The sequence below is a fragment of the Bison bison genome, unplaced genomic scaffold (genome assembly GCF_000754665.1).
Source record: "Bison bison bison isolate TAMUID 2011002044 unplaced genomic scaffold, Bison_UMD1.0 scf7180017864376, whole genome shotgun sequence".
Classification (NCBI taxonomy): domain Eukaryota; kingdom Metazoa; phylum Chordata; class Mammalia; order Artiodactyla; family Bovidae; genus Bison; species Bison bison.
The window spans coordinates 9760061-9779464 of record NW_011494948.1 but is presented as its reverse complement, the minus strand read 5'-3'; the positions used below and the strand labels follow the sequence as shown (position 1 = coordinate 9779464).

The 19404-nt window shown below is 33.8% G+C and overlaps 2 protein-coding genes across 3 annotated transcripts in view; one reads left to right on the top strand and one right to left on the bottom strand.

Moving 5' to 3' along the window:
• Nucleotides 1-16981, top strand: part of PSIP1 (PC4 and SFRS1 interacting protein 1) — a 40194-nt gene extending 23213 nt beyond the window's left edge. The window contains exons 6-15 of one of the 2 annotated variants that reach the window (XM_010857030.1): nucleotides 2867-2963; nucleotides 4016-4091; nucleotides 7822-8050; nucleotides 8975-9093; nucleotides 11761-11816; nucleotides 12418-12488; nucleotides 12701-12802; nucleotides 12913-13126; nucleotides 14518-14629; nucleotides 15395-16981. In XM_010857030.1, the coding sequence (XP_010855332.1) occupies nucleotides 2867-2963; nucleotides 4016-4091; nucleotides 7822-8050; nucleotides 8975-9093; nucleotides 11761-11816; nucleotides 12418-12488; nucleotides 12701-12802; nucleotides 12913-13126; nucleotides 14518-14629; nucleotides 15395-15455 (1137 nt within the window). In that variant the 3' untranslated portion in view covers nucleotides 15456-16981. Of the gene's footprint in view, nucleotides 1-2866; nucleotides 2964-4015; nucleotides 4092-7821; nucleotides 8051-8974; nucleotides 9094-10464; nucleotides 11055-11760; nucleotides 11817-12417; nucleotides 12489-12700; nucleotides 12803-12912; nucleotides 13127-14517; nucleotides 14630-15394 lie in introns of those variants that run through there. The other variant, XM_010857031.1, reaches the window with a different exon arrangement.
• A 1521-nt stretch (nucleotides 16982-18502) lies between these two features.
• SNAPC3 (small nuclear RNA activating complex, polypeptide 3, 50kDa) overlaps nucleotides 18503-19404 on the bottom strand; it is a 38909-nt gene continuing 38007 nt past the window's right edge. The window contains exon 10 of the mRNA XM_010857029.1: nucleotides 18503-19105. The gene's annotated coding sequence lies outside the window, so the exon portion shown is untranslated. The remainder of the gene's footprint in view (nucleotides 19106-19404) is intronic.

Below are 19404 nucleotides of genomic sequence, written 5' to 3'. Positions count from 1 at the left end.
TAATCCTCTGTTGGAGATTTGTGGGACAGGTGCAGCAAAACAAGATTGCAGATGAATAACAGTCCCAGGAGGTTTTTGTAGGGTTGGGAGGCCTTTATGTAAAGTCATGAAGGGAGTAGAGCTAGCAAATGGGGTAATAAATGGGGACAAAATTTGTCAAAGGATTCAGTTCAGTCGCTCAGTTGTGTCCGACTCTTTGTGACCCCATGAACCACAGCACGCCAGGCCTCCCTGTCCATCACCAACTCCCGGAGTCCACCCAAACCCATGTTCATTGAGTCGGTGATGCCATCCAACCATCTGATCCTCCATCGTCCCCTTCTCCTCCTGCCTTCAATCTTTCCCATCTGGGTCTTTTCAAATGAGTCAGCTCTTCACATCAGGTGGCCAAAGGATTGGAGTTTCAGCTTGAACATCAGTCCTTCCAATGAACACCCAGGACTGATCTCCTTTAGGATGGACTGGTTGGATCTCCTTGCAGTCCAAGGGACCCTCAAGTCTGCTCCAACACGACAGTTCAAAAGCATCAATTCTTTGGCGCTCAGCTTTCTTCACAGTCCAACTCTCACATCCATACATGACCACTGGAAAAACCATAGCCTTGACTAGACGGACCTTTGTTGACAAAGTAATGTCTCTGCTTTTGAATATGCTATCTAGGTTGGTCATAACTTTCCTTCCAAGGAGTAAGCGTCTTTTAATTTCATGAGATCTCATTAGAAAAAACCCGGATGCTGGGAAAGATGGAAGACAAAAAGGAGAAGGGGGCGGCAGAGAATGGGATAGTTAGATAGCATCACCAAATCAATGGCCATGAATTTGAGTAAACTACAGGAGATAGTGGAGGACAGAGGAGCCTGGTGTGCTGCAGTCCATGGGGTCGCAAAGAGTCAGACTCCACTTAGCAACTGAACAGTAGAGGTCCCAGTGAGATAAAACGTGGAAAAAATTAATCTAGTCAGAATATTTGCATTTAAGATATTTAGATATATATTTGAAATAATAGTCCTTTCTCTAGATAAAATATTTCTTAAGTTAATATTTTCATGAGGAATGGTTTTGACTTGCATGATTTTGCTGTAATAGTCAAAAATACATGTCTATGGAAGGGCTGTACTTTGGCTTATTTAAGTGTTTGTTTATGATATTAGTTATAGATGAACTTGCTATCTCTAATTGGTATCTCCTCAAAAAGATTCATACCTCTGATTCTTAATGTAGTGTCATGATTTATTTCCAAAAGTTGAAAGTGTAATTGAAGAGAGGTTTTTCTTTTGGTACTGAAAGAGCTTATCAGTTTAAACTGAATTTCAGAGAACTTTGGCCCTCCTAACTCCTCACCCTCCTAACTCCTTAATAGGAGCTTTCATACAGTCTTGGGTTCTCAACCTTTGTTATAAAAACAGATGCCTGGCTTCTTACTCCAGAGCTATCAAATTAGGAGTGGGGCAGGGATGGTCTGTGAGTTTTTAAAATTAAACTATTTATAATGAAAAGCTGGATAAATTCTTCAGTGGGATTCCTGAGTCAGATTTGCATGTTCTGTATTGTTGATATTCATAATGATCAGTAATGTTTTGCCAGTTTATTGATTTGATCACTTAATCAACATACGAATAATCCTCCTATCCTTACCAGTATTTGTCATTATCTCAAGTGTTTGCAAATCAGATTGTTGATTAAAAGTTAAGACTTTTTATCAGTAAGATTGGATTATGCAAGTTTTTGAGATGCTTTATTGCCTTTATTTTGTTAGATAGTTCAGGCTGAATTCTAAGTAGTTGAGGGTGAGGAAGCAGCTCATAGTAATCCTCATGCTCTTTTTGATCTCTTCATTCTTTCCTCTCTTCCATTATGATGCTATGCTTGCATTTCCTTTCTAATTGGTGGTTATTAACCTTGGTTCTACTCTAATGCTTGAATTGATTAAATGGATTCTCATTTGAGGCTGTTGTCTCATTACCTTTAGGGCATTATAGTTTGCAAAGGTTTGTTGGGATTTCTTTATAGTAAGTCCTTCTTTATGGAAAATAAGAATAACTCCTAGGGAAGAACAGCAGATCTGTCTCATTTCAGAAATAAAATGTGTATATTAACAAAGGATGGAAATATCAGCAACTTTAGTGCCTTTTCTAACATTAATTTAGGTTGTATATCATAAGTACACAGTGTAAAGTGTTAGCATTTTGAGATAGTTAATGGTTCCCCTGGTTGCTCAGACCATAAAGCGTCTGCCTGCAGTGCGGGAGACCCAGGTTCGATCTCTGGGTTGGGAATATTCCCTGGAGAAGGAAATGGCAACCCACTCCAGTACTCTTGCCTGGAAAGTCCCAAGGACGGAGGAGCCTGGTGGGTTGCAGTCCGTGGGGTCACTAAGAGTCGGACACGACTGAGCGACTTCACTTTCAATGAAAGTACATTTATAAGCAATATGTGGGCTAGTCAGTGTAATTATACTTTATTTAACACTTTGCATCAAGAATATTCAATTTATTTTTACAAATGACTCTTTTTAGGTTGATAAAATCTAAAAAGTGAAGTTTTATTGTTTATTTCCTAGAATTATAAGCTAAGTTTGAGGCTATCACTGAGTCAGCTGTTGAAAAGTGAAAATCATAGAAATAATGCTTAGCGGTGGTCTAGTGGCTAAGACTGTGCTACAATGCAGGGGGCCCAGGTTTAACCCCTGGCCAGGGAACTAGATTCCACATGCCAAAACTAAGACTTAGCACAGCCAAATAAATGAATATATATTTTTAAAGTTATGCTTATATTTGAACTTATCTTACAGTGGCATGTTTTTGCCATTAAACTAATAAACTTGGAATGCCTGCCATGCTAAATAATTTAAATCTTTGTTATTCAGGCAGAAAAACAAGTAGAAACTGAGGAGGCTGGAGTAGTGACTACAGCAACAGCATCTGCTAATCTAAAAGTGAGTCCTAAAAGAGGACGACCTGCAGGTAGGATTGTTAATGTTTAAATATCTGGCTTGTGATCAGTATTCTAATCCATTTAAGTGCTGTACCTCAGCTACTTTGGAATAGGTGAATAGACACTTGGTTATGTGTAACATACACATTTTAAAGAAGATAAACATTAAGATTTCTGCTCTCTGATAAGGTATTTAAATTTGAAATAATTGTTTGAGACTTTTTCATTTTCTGTTTATCCCCATTACATTTTCCATTAATAGCAGCATAGGAGGCTGTGGCGAGATATAAATTCCATGACTAATGGTTTACTTTATCTCTTAACTTTAGAAAACTTAAGCTTTCCAAATGGAATCGTAATGAAAGCAAGAGAAAACAACATTTGAGTTATCAAAGTTATTAATTTTTAAATTTTTGTATTCTTTCTTTATTAGGACCTATACAATATGCAGATGTCTTCAGCCTATTTACAATATTTTCCTACTTTGGCAAATAGGAAATAGTTTGGAAGGATCTATCTCTACTACAAAGTAAAACAAAGAAAGTTAGCCAGGATAGAGACAATTTTTTTTTCCTACTTCATTATATAGGATTCTTAATGAGACAGATTTAAACTGAGTAATACCTCCCCCCCAAATTTGTTTACCTTTTTCTTTGGATTTTAATATTGTAATGGATCAAATTAATGGTATTGTTAGAAAATTTAGTGAATTCTGATAAAGAATTTTCAAAGTTGTGAACACAGATTTACAAATGATACTGTACTATGTATATGAATGTTGACTATAAGAGCTATTATCTACTATAAAGTTGAATTTTGTGACATTCCTGTTAAAACAACAGTGAAGGATGTTCTTTTAAGTCCTCAGCCATACTATGCGTAAATTGAAAATAACCTTGATTTACTTGTTACTCATTTGAACAAGAATATGATTTATAAAACCTAAAGTAAAAAAAAAAAAAACTAATTATATCTGTAATAATTACTAATTAATATTCTTAGTATGTATATTTATACTTTGATGTCTACATCTTGGTGGGAAAACTGGTAGTTACAAAAATTTTTTTCCTGTGAATGTTAGCCACAGAGGTCAAGATTCCAAAACCAAGAGGCAGACCCAAAATGGTAAAACAACCTTGTCCTTCAGAGAGTGACATGTGAGTATTATCATTATGCAATAAATGAGACATTTCACTTTAAATATGTATAAACTTATTTGAGTTTCTACAAGTTTTTATTTACAGATGATTATTATCGCTATTTTGTATTTCTTAGAATTATGAGAGAAATTCTTTAAAACATAGTTTTATTATATAAAAAAGTTAAAGTTGATAGGGAATCAAGAAAAATCTGATATGATTTCATTAATCTAAGACATTTTCTTATATATCAGGATGTAAGATACTCAGATAATGCAGGGTAAAATTTATAATCTTTGTTTAAAGAAATTTTTAGACAAAGTGTTTTTTACCCCACCCCCAAAGTATTTTTGAAGCAGTTTCCACAAATCTTGCTCTTCCAGAATAGCCTTTATTTCAAAATAACACTTAAAATTATTTTTGTAAATGTAAAATTTTAAAGTCCTTTGGAATATTGACTGCTTTTAGTTAGCAACCAAAACAATCAGTATTTTCCATTTTTCTTCCTTGCCACCTTTCTTTTTTATGTGGATCTTGTTTGTGTCAGCTTTCTGGATAGAAACTTCACCAATAGGAATGTACGTCTAGACAAACAAGGGAAAAACTTTGTAGGTATTGTGTTTGAGGATTTTGTAGGAAAAGGCTCAAGTAATGTCATTTAAGAATGGATTTACAATGTTTTGAATGAAAACAATTTATTTAATGGATTTACAATGTTTTGAATGAAAACAATTTATTGGAAATTTCAGTTATAGAACAACTCAAGAGTGTTGGTACTTTTTAACCAATATATGTTGAAAGAGTTTTATTTTATTGCCAAGCCAGCTGTTTAAATATTCTCAAAACTAGTGGCAAAAAACTACAACATGGTTTTAATTACTATACTGAAATTAAAATATTAAGTACATGCAGGTGAGTTTGTTTTAAACATTTCAAATGAATCTCTCTCATCCCCTCTGTAAGATGTCTTCTCTAATCAAGGCATCAAGTCTAGGATTTCACGATCAACTTAAGGCCTTGATGTAGAGACGTAGGAACTAAAACACAGGTCATCTGCTCCCCTCTCCCCTTTATATGTGCACATTGATCTGGGATAGGGAACCATAAATACTCCCAAGGAGAAGATTATGAGGTATATAGCAGTCATTGCTCCCTAGGAAATAAGAAATTCTGTTGGGGAAATATTGTGAGATCCCCATTTTATATATAGGATATTTCCTTGATTAGGTTTGTTCCTAGTCCATTTCTCTCCTTGACTTTTGGCCCATTCTTTGGAGAGTTCTCTACCTTTTCAGTATCATCTTTAGTTGATCTTTTTCAGTATCAATAGTTGCACTGGAAAGTACTACCCTCCTTACTAGCTGAGCAGCTTTCTTAGTCTCCTTTCATACTTCAGGGAGTTTGACCCAAGATTCCTTTTTAAATCTCCATTACTTTCCCTTCCTGTAGACTGGCATCACTTTTGGTAGTGCAGCAATACTTTACTGTTAGTGTGTGTGTCCATTTCATTCTAGTTAGCTTCATGTGCAGTGGTCTAACTCATAAGACTTGCCCAGACATGCTTATCTTTTTACACTTAAGTAAAAGTACTTTGAGTTTATATGTTTTCTTGAAAACCCACTTCTGGTTTCATTTGCCTACAAGTCATTTGCTTATCAGAAGGATCAAGGTATCTCAGTTTGAGTTCTTAAGGAAAGGCTGGCAACTTAATACATTACCTTTACTGGGTCTTTGACTCCTGTCTTTGTCTGAATTTAAAAATCTTTTATAGGCTGGAAACAACTTTCAACACTGAGATGCATGGAATATTTTTCTCCTTCCTTTGCTGTCCTATTATTTTTTGAACTTCCTTTTTCTTGAAGTACCTGATCAAATTTATGTTGATAACAATCAACTGAAGATGCCAATATTTTGTCTTGAAACCTCTTCACCCAAAGCCACAAATTCACAGATGATAGTTTTGTGTGTTGTGTATAGTAGGGTTTCAAATGCAAAGCAAGTGTCACACGTTCTAGGTTTCCATGATGGACAACTCCAGTAGCTTACAATGTTTATTTCTCATTTGTGCTGTATGTAGGCTAGGCATTGGCTGTTACAGCTACTCTTAGCTCTGTATCTGGACAGAAACTTAGTGGAGTGCAGAGCAAAATTATGTAAAGCCTTTTAAAATGTAAGCGTCAACATATGAACAATGGGTATCTCTGGTAGTGACAGCTTCCTTGCAGTGGGTCCTGAAATGATAAGACAGTGGAATCGAGTCCAAAAAAGCTGAAACCATCTCCTAATCCTCATGTAAAAATCTGTTAGATGTCATTGAGATATTTGGGGCTATTTTTTTAAATAAACTGTATTTATAATTTCCTTTAGTATAATTTTCCTACCATATCTTGAGCTGTTAATAGAGAACCCATCCCCAAGAGGTCTATTTTTCATGGAAGATGGTAAGGAGGGAATTAACTCAAGACTTAATTGTAGTTATGTTTATGGGAATTCTCTGCTTTGATACTGTTTTTAAAACTTAGAAATTATCCATTTCTTAAGAGCATATGATACACATTTTAATAAGTCTACCTTTAAAAAAGAAAAGTAGTCACATGTTTCTCCAGTAGTTCTTAAAATGTTTATTCCTTGTATGTATACATTTTTCTTATTTAGAATACGTTGCCAGAAGCAGATCTGTGGGGTTAAAAGGATATTTTTATTTTAAATACCTGCCTCTTTGCACAGTGGGTAACATTTTGGGGGAGGCAATTGGTCAGTAACTTTTAAGAGCCATGGAAATGCCTTTTATATTTGATCCTCTCTTCTGCATCTCCACAAAATGATCATTATCAAAATATTTAACTTGTGGAAATACTAAAGTGATTTTACTTGCTTGCTTTATCTTCCATTGATTAAAAGTAAAGGGTGAAATATGTATAACATTTGAAAATAAACATAGCCAATGACAGTTATGTGACAAAAAATTTCTGAAGAAATAAAATATGTTGTTTTTTTTTTTTCTTTTGCAAGTTAATAATCTCTTAAGGGTTCAAGGATGCAGTTGTCTGGAAAGTCAGTTGATTTGGAATTGAGATACTGGGCTAACTGACCTTTTTGCACCATCATTTTATCACCTGTTAAATGGAATGGGTTGGACTAAATGATCTGGAGTTCCTTGCAGCTTTTAAATAACATGTGAAATTCTCAATAAAATTCCTTGAACACTGCATAATATTAATTGGCCATATATATAACCATTATATGCATGAATTGAGCCTTTTAAATTGCAAGGATTATTTCTTCAAATTTTAAAATGGCTGTATTTCACCATACTAGTTTGATTCTGCAATTGTATTTTTGCCAACGTGGCTGAAATCTAGGGATCTCACACACCTTATACACTGCTGTTCCCCAGAGTCAAGAATAGTACCATGGCATCTGAGATGATACCCAGTGTTATTTTTAAGTGAATAAGTTAATGAGTTACAAAGAACTTAGAAAATGAGGAGGGGGCGGGTGGAATCACTCTTCTATTACCCTAATGCCACTGTAATTTTTCTGACATATTAAAAGGATGTTCTTTTGTGTGTGTGATAGGCTGATAATGACCCTTCCTTACATTTTACTTGAAGATATTTAAAATGTGTTTTTAAATAAAAAACTATGTATAGCTTATTGTTATACAAAATAGTTATTAACTCAGAGATTGTGGTTGAATGACAAGATACATAAAAGTTTATTTTTCATTGTTTTACCTGTGAAATAGGATAACTGAAGAAGACAAAAGCAAGAAAAAGGGGCAAGAGGAAAAACAACCTAAAAAACAGCTTAAAAAGGATGAAGAGGGCCAGAAGGAAGAAGAAAAGCCAAGAAAAGAGCCAGATAAAAAAGAGGGGAAAAAGGAAGTTGAATCAAAAAGGAAAAATTTAGCCAAAACAGGGGTTACATCAACCTCTGATTCTGAAGAAGAAGGAGATGATCAAGAAGGTGAAAAGGTAGAATGTTTGCATATCAAATAAAACTGTTGTTTTATTTTTAGTTTCTTGTGTAGTTCTTAATCTTTAGATCAAGATTTCAGTATCTTTAAGAAAGTCTATAAATATGATTAAAAGTTAAAATGAATTTCTTTACCTTTCTGAATAAACTTCAGTTAGCAGTGTTAAAAAGCAAATTTGAAGCTTTATTGTACATTGTAAGTTCACCTTACCTTTTCACAATTAAATGGGAGTTAAATGTTGCATGATAAACTTCCAATAACCCCATCTACCTAGAAAAGGTAGGAAAGTAAAGAATTAAGCCAAGTAAGTTGTGACCAGTGACAACAGATGTAAAAAGGTAAATTTATACATAGATTTATATTATTGACCTCAGTAAGCATTTCAGACCTATTTAGTGTACAGTTTATTAGTGGTACTTTATTTGGATGCAACAATTTAGGAATTTCATTAAAGTTATGCATTCTTTTCTGTATAAAAACAAAAGTTTTGTGTATAGTCTTGGAAATCTACAGACCCTGGTTGTGTAGGTCTTTCATTTATGTTTATCTAATTTATTAATAGCCTCAAAAGCCCCGGACCTAAAATTCCATAGGCTGAGCAGGCACTTGTCAGTAAACAGGTATTGAAGTCACGGTGTAGAGGCAAACAGCCTAATGTACTTCATTTTAATCCATATTAACCAAAGCATGTCATTCCTATAGCAATGCAGTAAATAGATTATGCATATCAAATTCATCAAGGCGAAAGATAAATTTAGATAGCAACAACATGTGTAATTCTAAGATTTTTTTAAATTAGTAATTTTGGTATTTGTCCCTTAAGAAAACTAGTTGCTGCTCCTCTCCCACAACTGTAATCATAGAAGCATTAGTCACTGACTTGATAGTTAACTAAAACCATCCTAATTCTCAAATAAAACAGAAGAGAAAAGGTGGAAGGAACTTTCAAACTGCTCATAGAAGGAATATGCTCAAAGGACAACATGAGAAAGAAGCTGCAGATAGAAAACGCAAGCAAGAAGAACAAATGGAAACTGAGCAGTAAGTATTTTCTTATTCTAAATTTCAATTTCTTTAAGCCAGCATGAAAATTTTAAACAGTAGAATCTCATTTTCCAGACTTTCTGAAGCCTTCTAAAGTGACTTTGCCCGTGTGTTAAAAAAATGTCTTCAGTATATAATTATATTTCAGGCTTCATTCTTTTCTGAAGTAAAGAGGATGAAATTCACTGAGATAATCACCCTATGAATTATTTTTAATTTAAACGGAAAGTGCAGATAGGGTTTAACTGCTTCAAGGCTTTGTAGAAAATGTCCTCATCCTCTACTGTTTTCTCGTATAATATTAAATACAGAAAGATGATAAATGAGTGGACAAAGAATGAAAGAAATATCTATCTTTGTCATACCACCAGCAGGCCTCCCCCAGAAGACCAGCAAAAATAACAAAAGCACAGTTGGAAACCCATGAAGCCAGTACAAGTAAATCTAAAAGGCTGACAGGGTTTGCATTAGATGTGTGCAATATAAATCAAGATAATAAGTTTTGATACTTGCAGATAATATATACTTACCATGGGGAATTTCTTCCCCCTTTAAGTTTATTCTATAAAATAATTTTATAAGGAAAATAGCAATGACGATGATTAGGCTTCATGTGTTTATTACATTTGTTTTCTTGGTTATCTTCAGACTGTCTCTTCTGAGGTCTTTCTCTGAAAAACGTTTCTTTCTTTGTGAAACGTCTTGCATTATTCTGACTAAACTGTTTTTTTTGTTGTTTTAGTGAGGTGATTTTAAAAATATGCTGTAGGTCACTAAGACAAACTTAAGCAGTGAAATTCTTAAAAATATTCTTAAATAATTTTGTACCTTTTCTTTATATAATAAATCTATAAGCTGAAAGTCTTGTTAAGTATAGCATTTGACCATCTCCTTTCTTAGTTTTTGGAGGATATATAAGCAGTTTTAGCTATAAGAGGGAGTAATTTAAAAATTGATTTAAAGCTCAGAAATGTTACTCCCTTTAATCTGTTAGACTTGAACCATTTATGTAAATATTAGAGTTATTTTTTTGTTACCTATCCTTTCCTGTCCTTTCACTGAAAAGTTGTTGGACTGTTTGTTGCTTTTAACTTTATTGTGCTCCCCAAATTAAGATATAAAATTAGTTGTTGCTTAGTAAATCTAGCCCAATCCTTTAGTATCTCAAAGTTAATCTTTATGTGTTTCAATTTCTTTTTGAATGTCCTCCGAATGTAACTTTCTCAAATTCTAATATTTGTGTTTTCTTTCCTTCTTCTGTTATTACAAAACTTTGTACTTGGACAGTTTTGCTCTGTAAAGCATTTCAGATGCAGCTTGTGTGAAATGCATTATGCAAAAATAAAGTTTATTGTATTGTATTCCCAGCCAAACAACATGTAATCTACAGTAATAAAAAATATATCTCATTTTGGGCTCAAAGCATTAATCCAGTTACTGAAAAGAGAATACAAGTGGAGCAAACAAGAGATGAAGATCTTGAGACAGACTCATTGGACTGAATTTCCCCCTCCCCCCCTTTGATGGAAGAATGTTCCAGATTCTAAATTGAGGACTTCATTAATGGCATTATTACTGTGTTATGATTGTTAAAAAACATTTCCTGTAAGGTACACACTACATACTAAGGTCGGCCATCATTCCTGTTAAGTTTTTTACCAAGCTTAAAATGAAGCTTTGTGTTTGAAAGTTACAAGCTCAGATGAAGATGGTGGTTGTACATTACTTCATTTAGAAAATATAAAAATACATTTTGTTTTGAAGCTAGGTGTTAAACTGGAGTAGCTATATTATTCCCCTAGAGAATGGGGCAGTTGTGCCCTTCCCTTGACATTCCTTTGTTGTTTAATTCTTTAGAATATTAATAATTGTTTTTTTAATCCTGAGAGATTAAACAGTAGACTTGTTAAGAAAACAAAAATGAAACTGTAACCAAAATTTTAAAATAAAGTTTTTTTTAAAAAAAACCTGATTTTTAGATATTTTTTGTTCTTGTCTATTTCAATTGGTTTATTATAGTAGGGCCCGAACTCTAAGTCAAGGTACTAGAAATTATTAAGAATTCATTTTTAAATGGTTATTTTTGTGATTTACAATAAAATGGTACCTTTTCATTTGTGAAATGGTATGTAAACACTAGTGAATGTCATTTAAGTTTGATACAGTGGCAAAAATAAATCCCACTTTATTTGTAATATAGTAGCATTATAGTCTATTTAATCTTGTAACTAACTTTGAACCCCTCAAATTACCTACCTTTTGGAGATGTGGGAACAATTAAATCAGTCTAATTTGACATGCTATTTTAGAATTCATGAAACATGGGCATTCTCTTCCCACTATGGCCTATTTTGTCCATTGACCCTGCAGTTGGTCTTTTAACACACTATTGTTGGAATAAAATTGCACAAAAGCAGCTGTTAAAATTTGTAATGCCACTGAAAAATTAGATTGTTAGATTATTTTAGCATGTTAATTTTTATGTTGTTTTGTTAATACTAATGTGGCATTGCAAAGGTCTAAAAATTACAGTCAGTTCCTTGTGATCTAGGTCACTTAACTATTTTAAAGAAAAAAAAAACTTTTACAAAAGGGATTGTGGGCATTTGGTAATCAGTCACAGAGTTCCAATGTTTTTGAAATATTTGTGTTAACATTTGATAGGCAGAATAAAGATGAAGGAAAGAAGCCAGAAGTTAAGAAAGTGGAGAAGAAGCGAGGTTAGTTATTTCACTTTCTAAGATGTATAATGTTACACACAGAAAGGAAGTTTTACAGACACTTAATTGTATACATTTTGAAATCAGTCATTTGATATTCTTATTGTACAAGTACACATTTTAAATCCCTAATGGATTGTGTTTTGCACTGTTTTTAAGTATTATAAGGTGAAGTTGCAAAGGTGGTCATGCTTATTATTTTATTGCTCCTTATATTATGAAGTCAGATTTATTTTATTGTAACACTGCCTAAAAGCAAGGTGTTTCCCCATTTCTGACAAATCTGGTTTCAGATGGATATTTTAGTTCTGGTTAAATATGTAAGAGAGAGGCAGGTGCTAAAGAATTGAGAAGGAGTTAGTGGATGCAGACCGCTTATTTTAGAGACATGCAGCTAGTCAGTGATTCTTTGCTTGTATGATGAATGTTGGTTTCCTAAACTAAAGACTGAAAATGGCAGATAATTTCTTAATGATGTAAGCAGATTACTAAGAACATTTTTTAAAAATTACCACTTCTTTCCATTATACTTTGCTTTAGATTATACGAAAATACTGGTTTTGGAAAACCTATTTACTGTGTTTCACATTTTAATTTATAGAAACATCAATGGATTCTCGACTTCAAAGGATACATGCTGAAATTAAAAATTCACTCAAAATTGATAATCTTGTAAGTGTTTAATACCTCATTTAAAAATACAGTGCTGCTTTTTTAGCTTCATGTTTTTTTCTAACATGGTTTGATAAGTACGTGTAAATTTGAGATAACAAAATGTTATCTGGCTATTTTGTATGCCTTGTTATTTGAGATTTTGAAAGTAATCTCTGGATTCTATGGGTTGTGGTAATTAACAGTTATGAAATTACTGTTTTGTCATGAAGGATGTCAACAGATGTATTGAGGCCTTGGATGAACTGGCTTCACTTCAGGTCACAATGCAACAAGCTCAAAAACACACAGAGATGATTACAACACTGAAAAAAGTAAGTGATCTTTAGTTATGCAGATTTTTAAAATTTCCTCATCACCACTTTGTTAAATAACATTCAGAAATCAATTAGGAAAATTCTGAGCTTATCTTTTGTTTTCCCAGATACGGCGATTCAAAGTTAGTCAGGTTATCATGGAAAAGTCTACAATGTTGTATAACAAGTTTAAGAACATGTTTTTGGTTGGTGAAGGAGATTCTGTGATCACACAAGTGCTGAACAAATCTCTGGCCGAACAAAGACAGCATGAGGAAGCAAATAAAACCAAAGATCAAGGGAAGAAAGGGCCAAACAAAAAGCTAGAAAAGGAGCAAACAGGTATGTGGTAATACTTTGTTGGAATTACTTTTTAAAAATGGCTTTGATATTTAATCTTATTAATGCCTTAACCTATAGTAGATGATGGGAGTCCCAGAAGAACTTAGCAGAGTCTGCTCAATCTTGGCTAAGTTTTTATCAAGTTTAAATTACTAGTAGTTACTTAGTAGTAGTTACTAGTAGTAGTGGTTGCTATTGTTTTCATTTAAACTAGGGAAAATTTCTAACCTACACAGAAGTCAGGAGAAATGAACTTCCTGAGTCGGCGTCAGCAGCTATCAACGTATGATCACTGGTCTTACTATATCTCCGCAAGTTTTTCAGTGACACTCCTGAAGATTATTCAGTCATAAACATTTTAAGGTGTATATATGAGCAAAGCTTAAAACCGAACCTATAGTACAGGTATGCTTGTACTCCAGGAATACTGTGGGTTCGTTTCAGACTGCTGTAATAAAGTGAGTCACATGGCATACAGATTTGTTTACCCTATACTAAAGTCTGTTAGTCTGTCTAAAGTGTGCAGTAGGGTTATGTCTATAGAAATGACATACCTTATTTTTAGAATGTTGTTTAAAAAATGTTGTGAGCCTTTCATGAATTATAGTAACATCAAAGACATAACACTATATGAGTATAATAGATGTCTAAAGTGCGAAATACTGTGAGAATTACCAAAATGTGACACCGAAACAGAGTGAGCGAATGCTGTTGGGAAAACGGTGCTGATAAATATGCTTGATGCAGGCTTGCCATAAACACTGAATTTGTAAAATGTAAATGCAGGATGTACAAAGCACCGTAAAGTGAAGCACAGTACACTGAAGTGTGCCTGCTCCATTGGGAGCCTCTCCGACTCCATGGCACTAAAGATGTTAGCGGCAGCTCCCTAACATAGAAGACTGTTCAAAAGGAGTTGGATTTTCTTAACTCATTTACTAGGGAATGATAATGATAACAAACCAGAGGTTTGATAATGAAATAATATTTACAGGGAAGCCCTCATTTTCTAAGTTAGTAAGAAGACAAAATCATGTTAACTATTTTGCCACCTTCTGTTCTTAAATACAAAATTTTACTGTGATTTACATTGCTTTTTCTAACAACTGGAATAAATCACAATGCTCTAAAGAGTTGTATCACCCTTTTGTAACTTCCTGACAACAGTAACAAATGGAATAATCAGATTAGTAGTCTGTTGTTTTGTGGACAGATATAGATAGTAACCCTGTTTCTTACTGTGCCTTGTCTACCCAAAGGATTACAATGCAATATCATATAAAATACACTATTAGGAAGTTTGGGGCTATGTTAGTTCTTGAATTTGGGTCTTCCTAGTATTTAAGATGTCCTCAAAGCTCTAACAGTTTCCCACTGGTATCTTTCTAAAGGTTCAAAGACTCTAAATGGAGGATCCGATGCTCAAGACAGTAATCAACCACAACACAATGGAGACAGCAATGAAGAAAGCAAAGACAACCACGAGGCCAGCAGTAAGAAAAAGTGAGGACATATTTTAGTGCATTGTAATGTTTTAATTTTTAAATCACATTGCTGATCCAAGATCGTTTGTGTAAGGGATTATATTTTCATGACTCACTTCCTGAATTCAGGGTTCAAGACATCAAAATGGCCAAACTATAAAGAAACTTTACTTAAAACTAATATGTCATTGTATTCAAGAGAATAGAGCTAAGCAGGAATCCTGTTTAAAAAAAAATATTCCTTGAACTCATTCCATTGATAACACCTGTACTAATGACTCATGTCCACACTTTCTTGACTTTTGACAGAATAATGCAGAAATCAGATCTAGAATCATAGGTTATGTTATAATAATACCCATGCTAAAAAAAACTGGATATGGAACCATAGTTACTAAATCTTGATCTGTCCACTGTACATTTCAAGGATTTGGAACCAAGAAGCATCCTTTCTAATTTTGAAATCAGGGAAATCTTTCTCTTCTGAAGATTTATAAAAATGCTGGTACCATAGATACATTTTCATGTTCTTTAAAGAGAACTCATTTTGAAGCTTTGAAATGACTGAAAAGGGCCTGGGCCGTGATGCTTCCCTTTAGTTATTTTGCTTGATCTGCATATTACTTTGGGAAGAAAACACAACATAGTAAAATAAAATTTACAACAGAAAATAATTAATATTTTTAAAAACATAATGCACAGATGTAGTATCTTTTTTTTCTCCTGAGGAACAAAAGCCCCCTAATCCCAGTTGTCACACCTTTTTTTCCCCCTTTTTCTTTAGGCCATCCAGTGAAGAGAGAGAGACTGAAATATCTCTGAAGGATTCTACACTAGATAACTAGGTTGACATACCTGGAATATAAAGAACATTTGAGAAGTTTGTAATGGTTTTCATTTGAAATATTTAGACTGCTGAAAGTTTTAAATTTTTATAAACATAGGTTTTGATGTTTAAAACTTGTTTTGAGGGAGAATCCCCTTATCTTTGTTTAAAAGTGACTAAACATTGCTAATTGTACTTGTGCAGTATTAACAGCTACATTATACAGTAAATGTGAGGGGAAGTTCATTTAGGAAGTGTTACACTGCTTTTCCAGACATCGGTTGTAGTATATTTTCAGTTAGTGTGTGTATGTTAATGTGTAATTGATAGTAGAAAAAAGTTACATTTTTAAAACTGCTACTTGTATAAACCTTTTCCTCTTTTCCCAGATACTGTGGGTTTTGTGCATAGTTTTTACAAAAATTGGATTTACCAGACTGTCTTTTCACTGTTGTGGGTTTTGTAGAAGTTAAGCATTTTTATGGTTGATAAAATGTTACTTCTATACAAGTACTCACTCCTTCCTTTCTCTTATCAAAAGTTGACTTTAATCTCAGTCTACCTTGTGCTACATTATCCTGCTGCTTTGTAATAATGTGCAGTCTGTATGCCTTTTTGTATGACAACTAGATACCCAACTGACACTGAACTGACAATTCTACAAGGTGCAAAACTCATGTTAACTTCTGAAGGTAATTTAGTTTTGTGGCTGAGAATTCAGTGAAAGTCACATGTGAGTTTCCTGCAGTAAGCAGGAGTGTACGTAGGAATGAATCTGGCTTTTAGGGTTCAACCATTTAAGATCCTTTATAGGCATTAGTAGCTGAAACTGAAAACTAAATGATAAAAGTTTATTTTTGAGAAATGTCTCGAGTTTCTGAATTTTTTAAAATGTCCCATTCATTAAAGAAGTATTTTTTTAATTGGAAAAAATGCAATCCATTAATGCTTTTTGCAGTAAATAAAAAAATACTATCTAAGGAAACAAACCTATTTGAAAACATGACTATGAGAAGGGAATTTTTATTTCTAATGCATCATGTGACAGGATTGCAAAAAGTTACTCTGAGGCAGCAGACAAAAGTGAAGGAGTTGTCTGTATTTTCATGTATATGGACTAAATCAGAGTGAACAAAGGTTAACACAGAATTTTAAGAACAACCTTAACAAACAGGATTTCTAAGATATTTTGAATACTAGGTCAGTTGGTGGTTTGCAGTAGCTTAAAAGATGCTTCTCATGTTTGGAAACTAGGAATACGGGAAAAAGGCTTAAATACCAGTGTTTGCATGTGACATGCATTGTATGCTTTGACCTCTCGGGTAATTTTTTTCATCTTTAGATGAAAACTTGGAATCATTTCAGTAATTGGGAGTCTTGCTTTTGAGAGGCCTTACAATGGAACTAGGACCCACTGTTCTGAGGGAACTCTAGCTATTATATCTGTTTGGTTCTTACACAATTTAAACTTGGACAGATTTATTCTAGTTAAGCCATAAGTGTCAACATGTAAACTTGTTTTGATTAAAGAATTTTTCTATCAAACTTCACTAGTAAATTACTTCGTTGCCATATAAAAAAAGTGGGATGGAATTCTGGATTTGCTTCTAAGAGAGTATAACGTGGTCATAGAAACTATTATTTGGGGACACAGGTTACTAAAACGTACGCTCAAAATGACAAAAATTAAGGAAATGCCCTTTAGTGACCCAAGGGATCTACACAGTTTTACCAAGAAACCATAGACGATTGAAATTCTGGAGATAACACTGTCATTCTGAAACTCTATGTCTCATACTTTGCTCAGGGCAGTTGATTTATGTCGTGTTAAAAACACAGTTGCCTTCTCTTTAGTCTCTAAGAAAATTTTTGCATAGGCTGATTGACAGATAAACCATTCTCAAAACTCTTAAGGAAGAGTCGTATGAACAATTACCAATCTTCAGGAGCACTGGCTCAATTTAAATTTGTATTTGGTCAAAACTCCACAGCTGAATAAGTCTGGAAGAGATATTTTAAATGAGATAGCTAGTGCCCCCAACCAAGCATGTTGTTTTAAATGTATAAGCAGTATCTATTTTGTGTTCCTTTTTTTTTTTTAAACCACCAGGTAACATTTAAAAATAAGTTCACAAAGAGTTATGCAGTGACCCAGAAGAATCCATTGTTGCATGTTTTCTCAACTGCTTTGGCAAAATTTCAAATGTATCCAAACTGGAGATGCTTAACAGGCTGTTTGTGTAAACAGCTTGACTAGAGTATCTTAAGCCTCATATTTGCTAGTATATCCTGTGACTTCCAAATAGTAGGATGATAGAGTTTACCCAGTTGGCTGATGCATTGATTATAGCATACCCACACACACTTACCTGGTTAAAGATGTCAGGTCAAGATGAGGTCTGCCATCTAATCCTGTACAAAGGCTTTCATAAGGCTCTGAAGCCTTCACTAACACAACTTATTTTGTCCCATTGGCCAGAGAAAGGATCTACTGGAAATAATAAAGCCATAGTTATATTAGGCAGAAATGTGTTTATAATTTGTTTATTCATAATCTGCTGTGTAATTTTCTAACCTTAGAGATGATAAAAACACTGCAATATGATCAGGAGAAAGTTCAAATAATCTTTAAAGGATACTGAGCCTAAAATAATTCAGTATCTAGAATTATTATTCTGGATAATAATTTTGTGCATGTCCATCCATTACTTTATCAAAATTGATTCATTTCTAACATAGGATATTAATAGGTTCATGACATTTCATATCTGCCTTCATTAGATAAAATGTTATATGTAATTTAACAGTTACGTGTTTAATACTGAATTTTACAGCTACGAAATCCCTGATTTGAGGCATCTTTTATACCTACTTCAAAATTAGGAGTTTCAACATGAACTTAGGAGGGAGACATGTATAATTGATATGCAGCACATTGGCAAGCTCTAAGACAATACGGCTACTTTTCCTCTAGATCTCATTAGGAACTGAAGATAGGTATCTCAGCCTTTGTAACTTTGGTGGAGATGTTAACTTTAAGAATCACAGAGTAATAATCTCCATAAATAACAAAATAGGAATTTTAATAGCAGTACAACATTTTAACTGACATTCTAATTTCTCTGCCAGTAAAATGAGTTGATTGGTACAACACATACATTAATGCTGCTTTAAGATAATACACTTTCTGGAATTTGCTGTTTTGAGAATATGAAATGATGAAAATCAAAGTAAGGAGACCCTTGTAGAATGCAGTTTAAAAATAAAGGAAGCAAAAATTCATTTTTACCTGTGGGATTTTAAGGAAATAGATAAATCTCAGGTTTTCCAGCAGGATTTTCAATTTGTTCAAATTGAACTCATTGGAGACATGGAAGTAAACATTTAGGCGATAGTAGCCAGCCAGCCATGAAGGGACAGAGCTCTTGTTTCTTATGCTGATTCTCTGGTGTACTGACTGAACCAATGAATATAACCACTGGACACAGGTGACAGGTCTTCTACATACCCCAGTTGACTCAACTGATGTAAGTGGCATTTAAGTCCATAAAACATTTTATTGTTAACTTTTTAAACACACATCTTACAGGCTTCATCAGTTTTTGATTTATATGGTAAATGTTCTCAGCCATCCAGGGAAAGTTGAATTCAGCTGAATATAAATATAACCTAGAAGAGAGAAGGTGAAATTTAAGTATATTTTTAAACATTTCAAGTGTTTAAAATTTTAATTCTGATTAATACTTTTCCAGCAAAATATTAATTAAGTTTTCCAACAAAAAAGATTTCCAGAGTATTTCAATAAAATCAGATCAGATCAGTCGCTCAGTCGTGTCCGACTCTTTGCGACCCCATGAATCGAGAAGCCAGGCCTCCCTGTCCATCACCAACTCCCAGAGTTCACCCAGACTCAAGTCCATCGAATCAGTGATGCCATCCAGCCATCTCATCCTCTGTCGTCCCCTTCT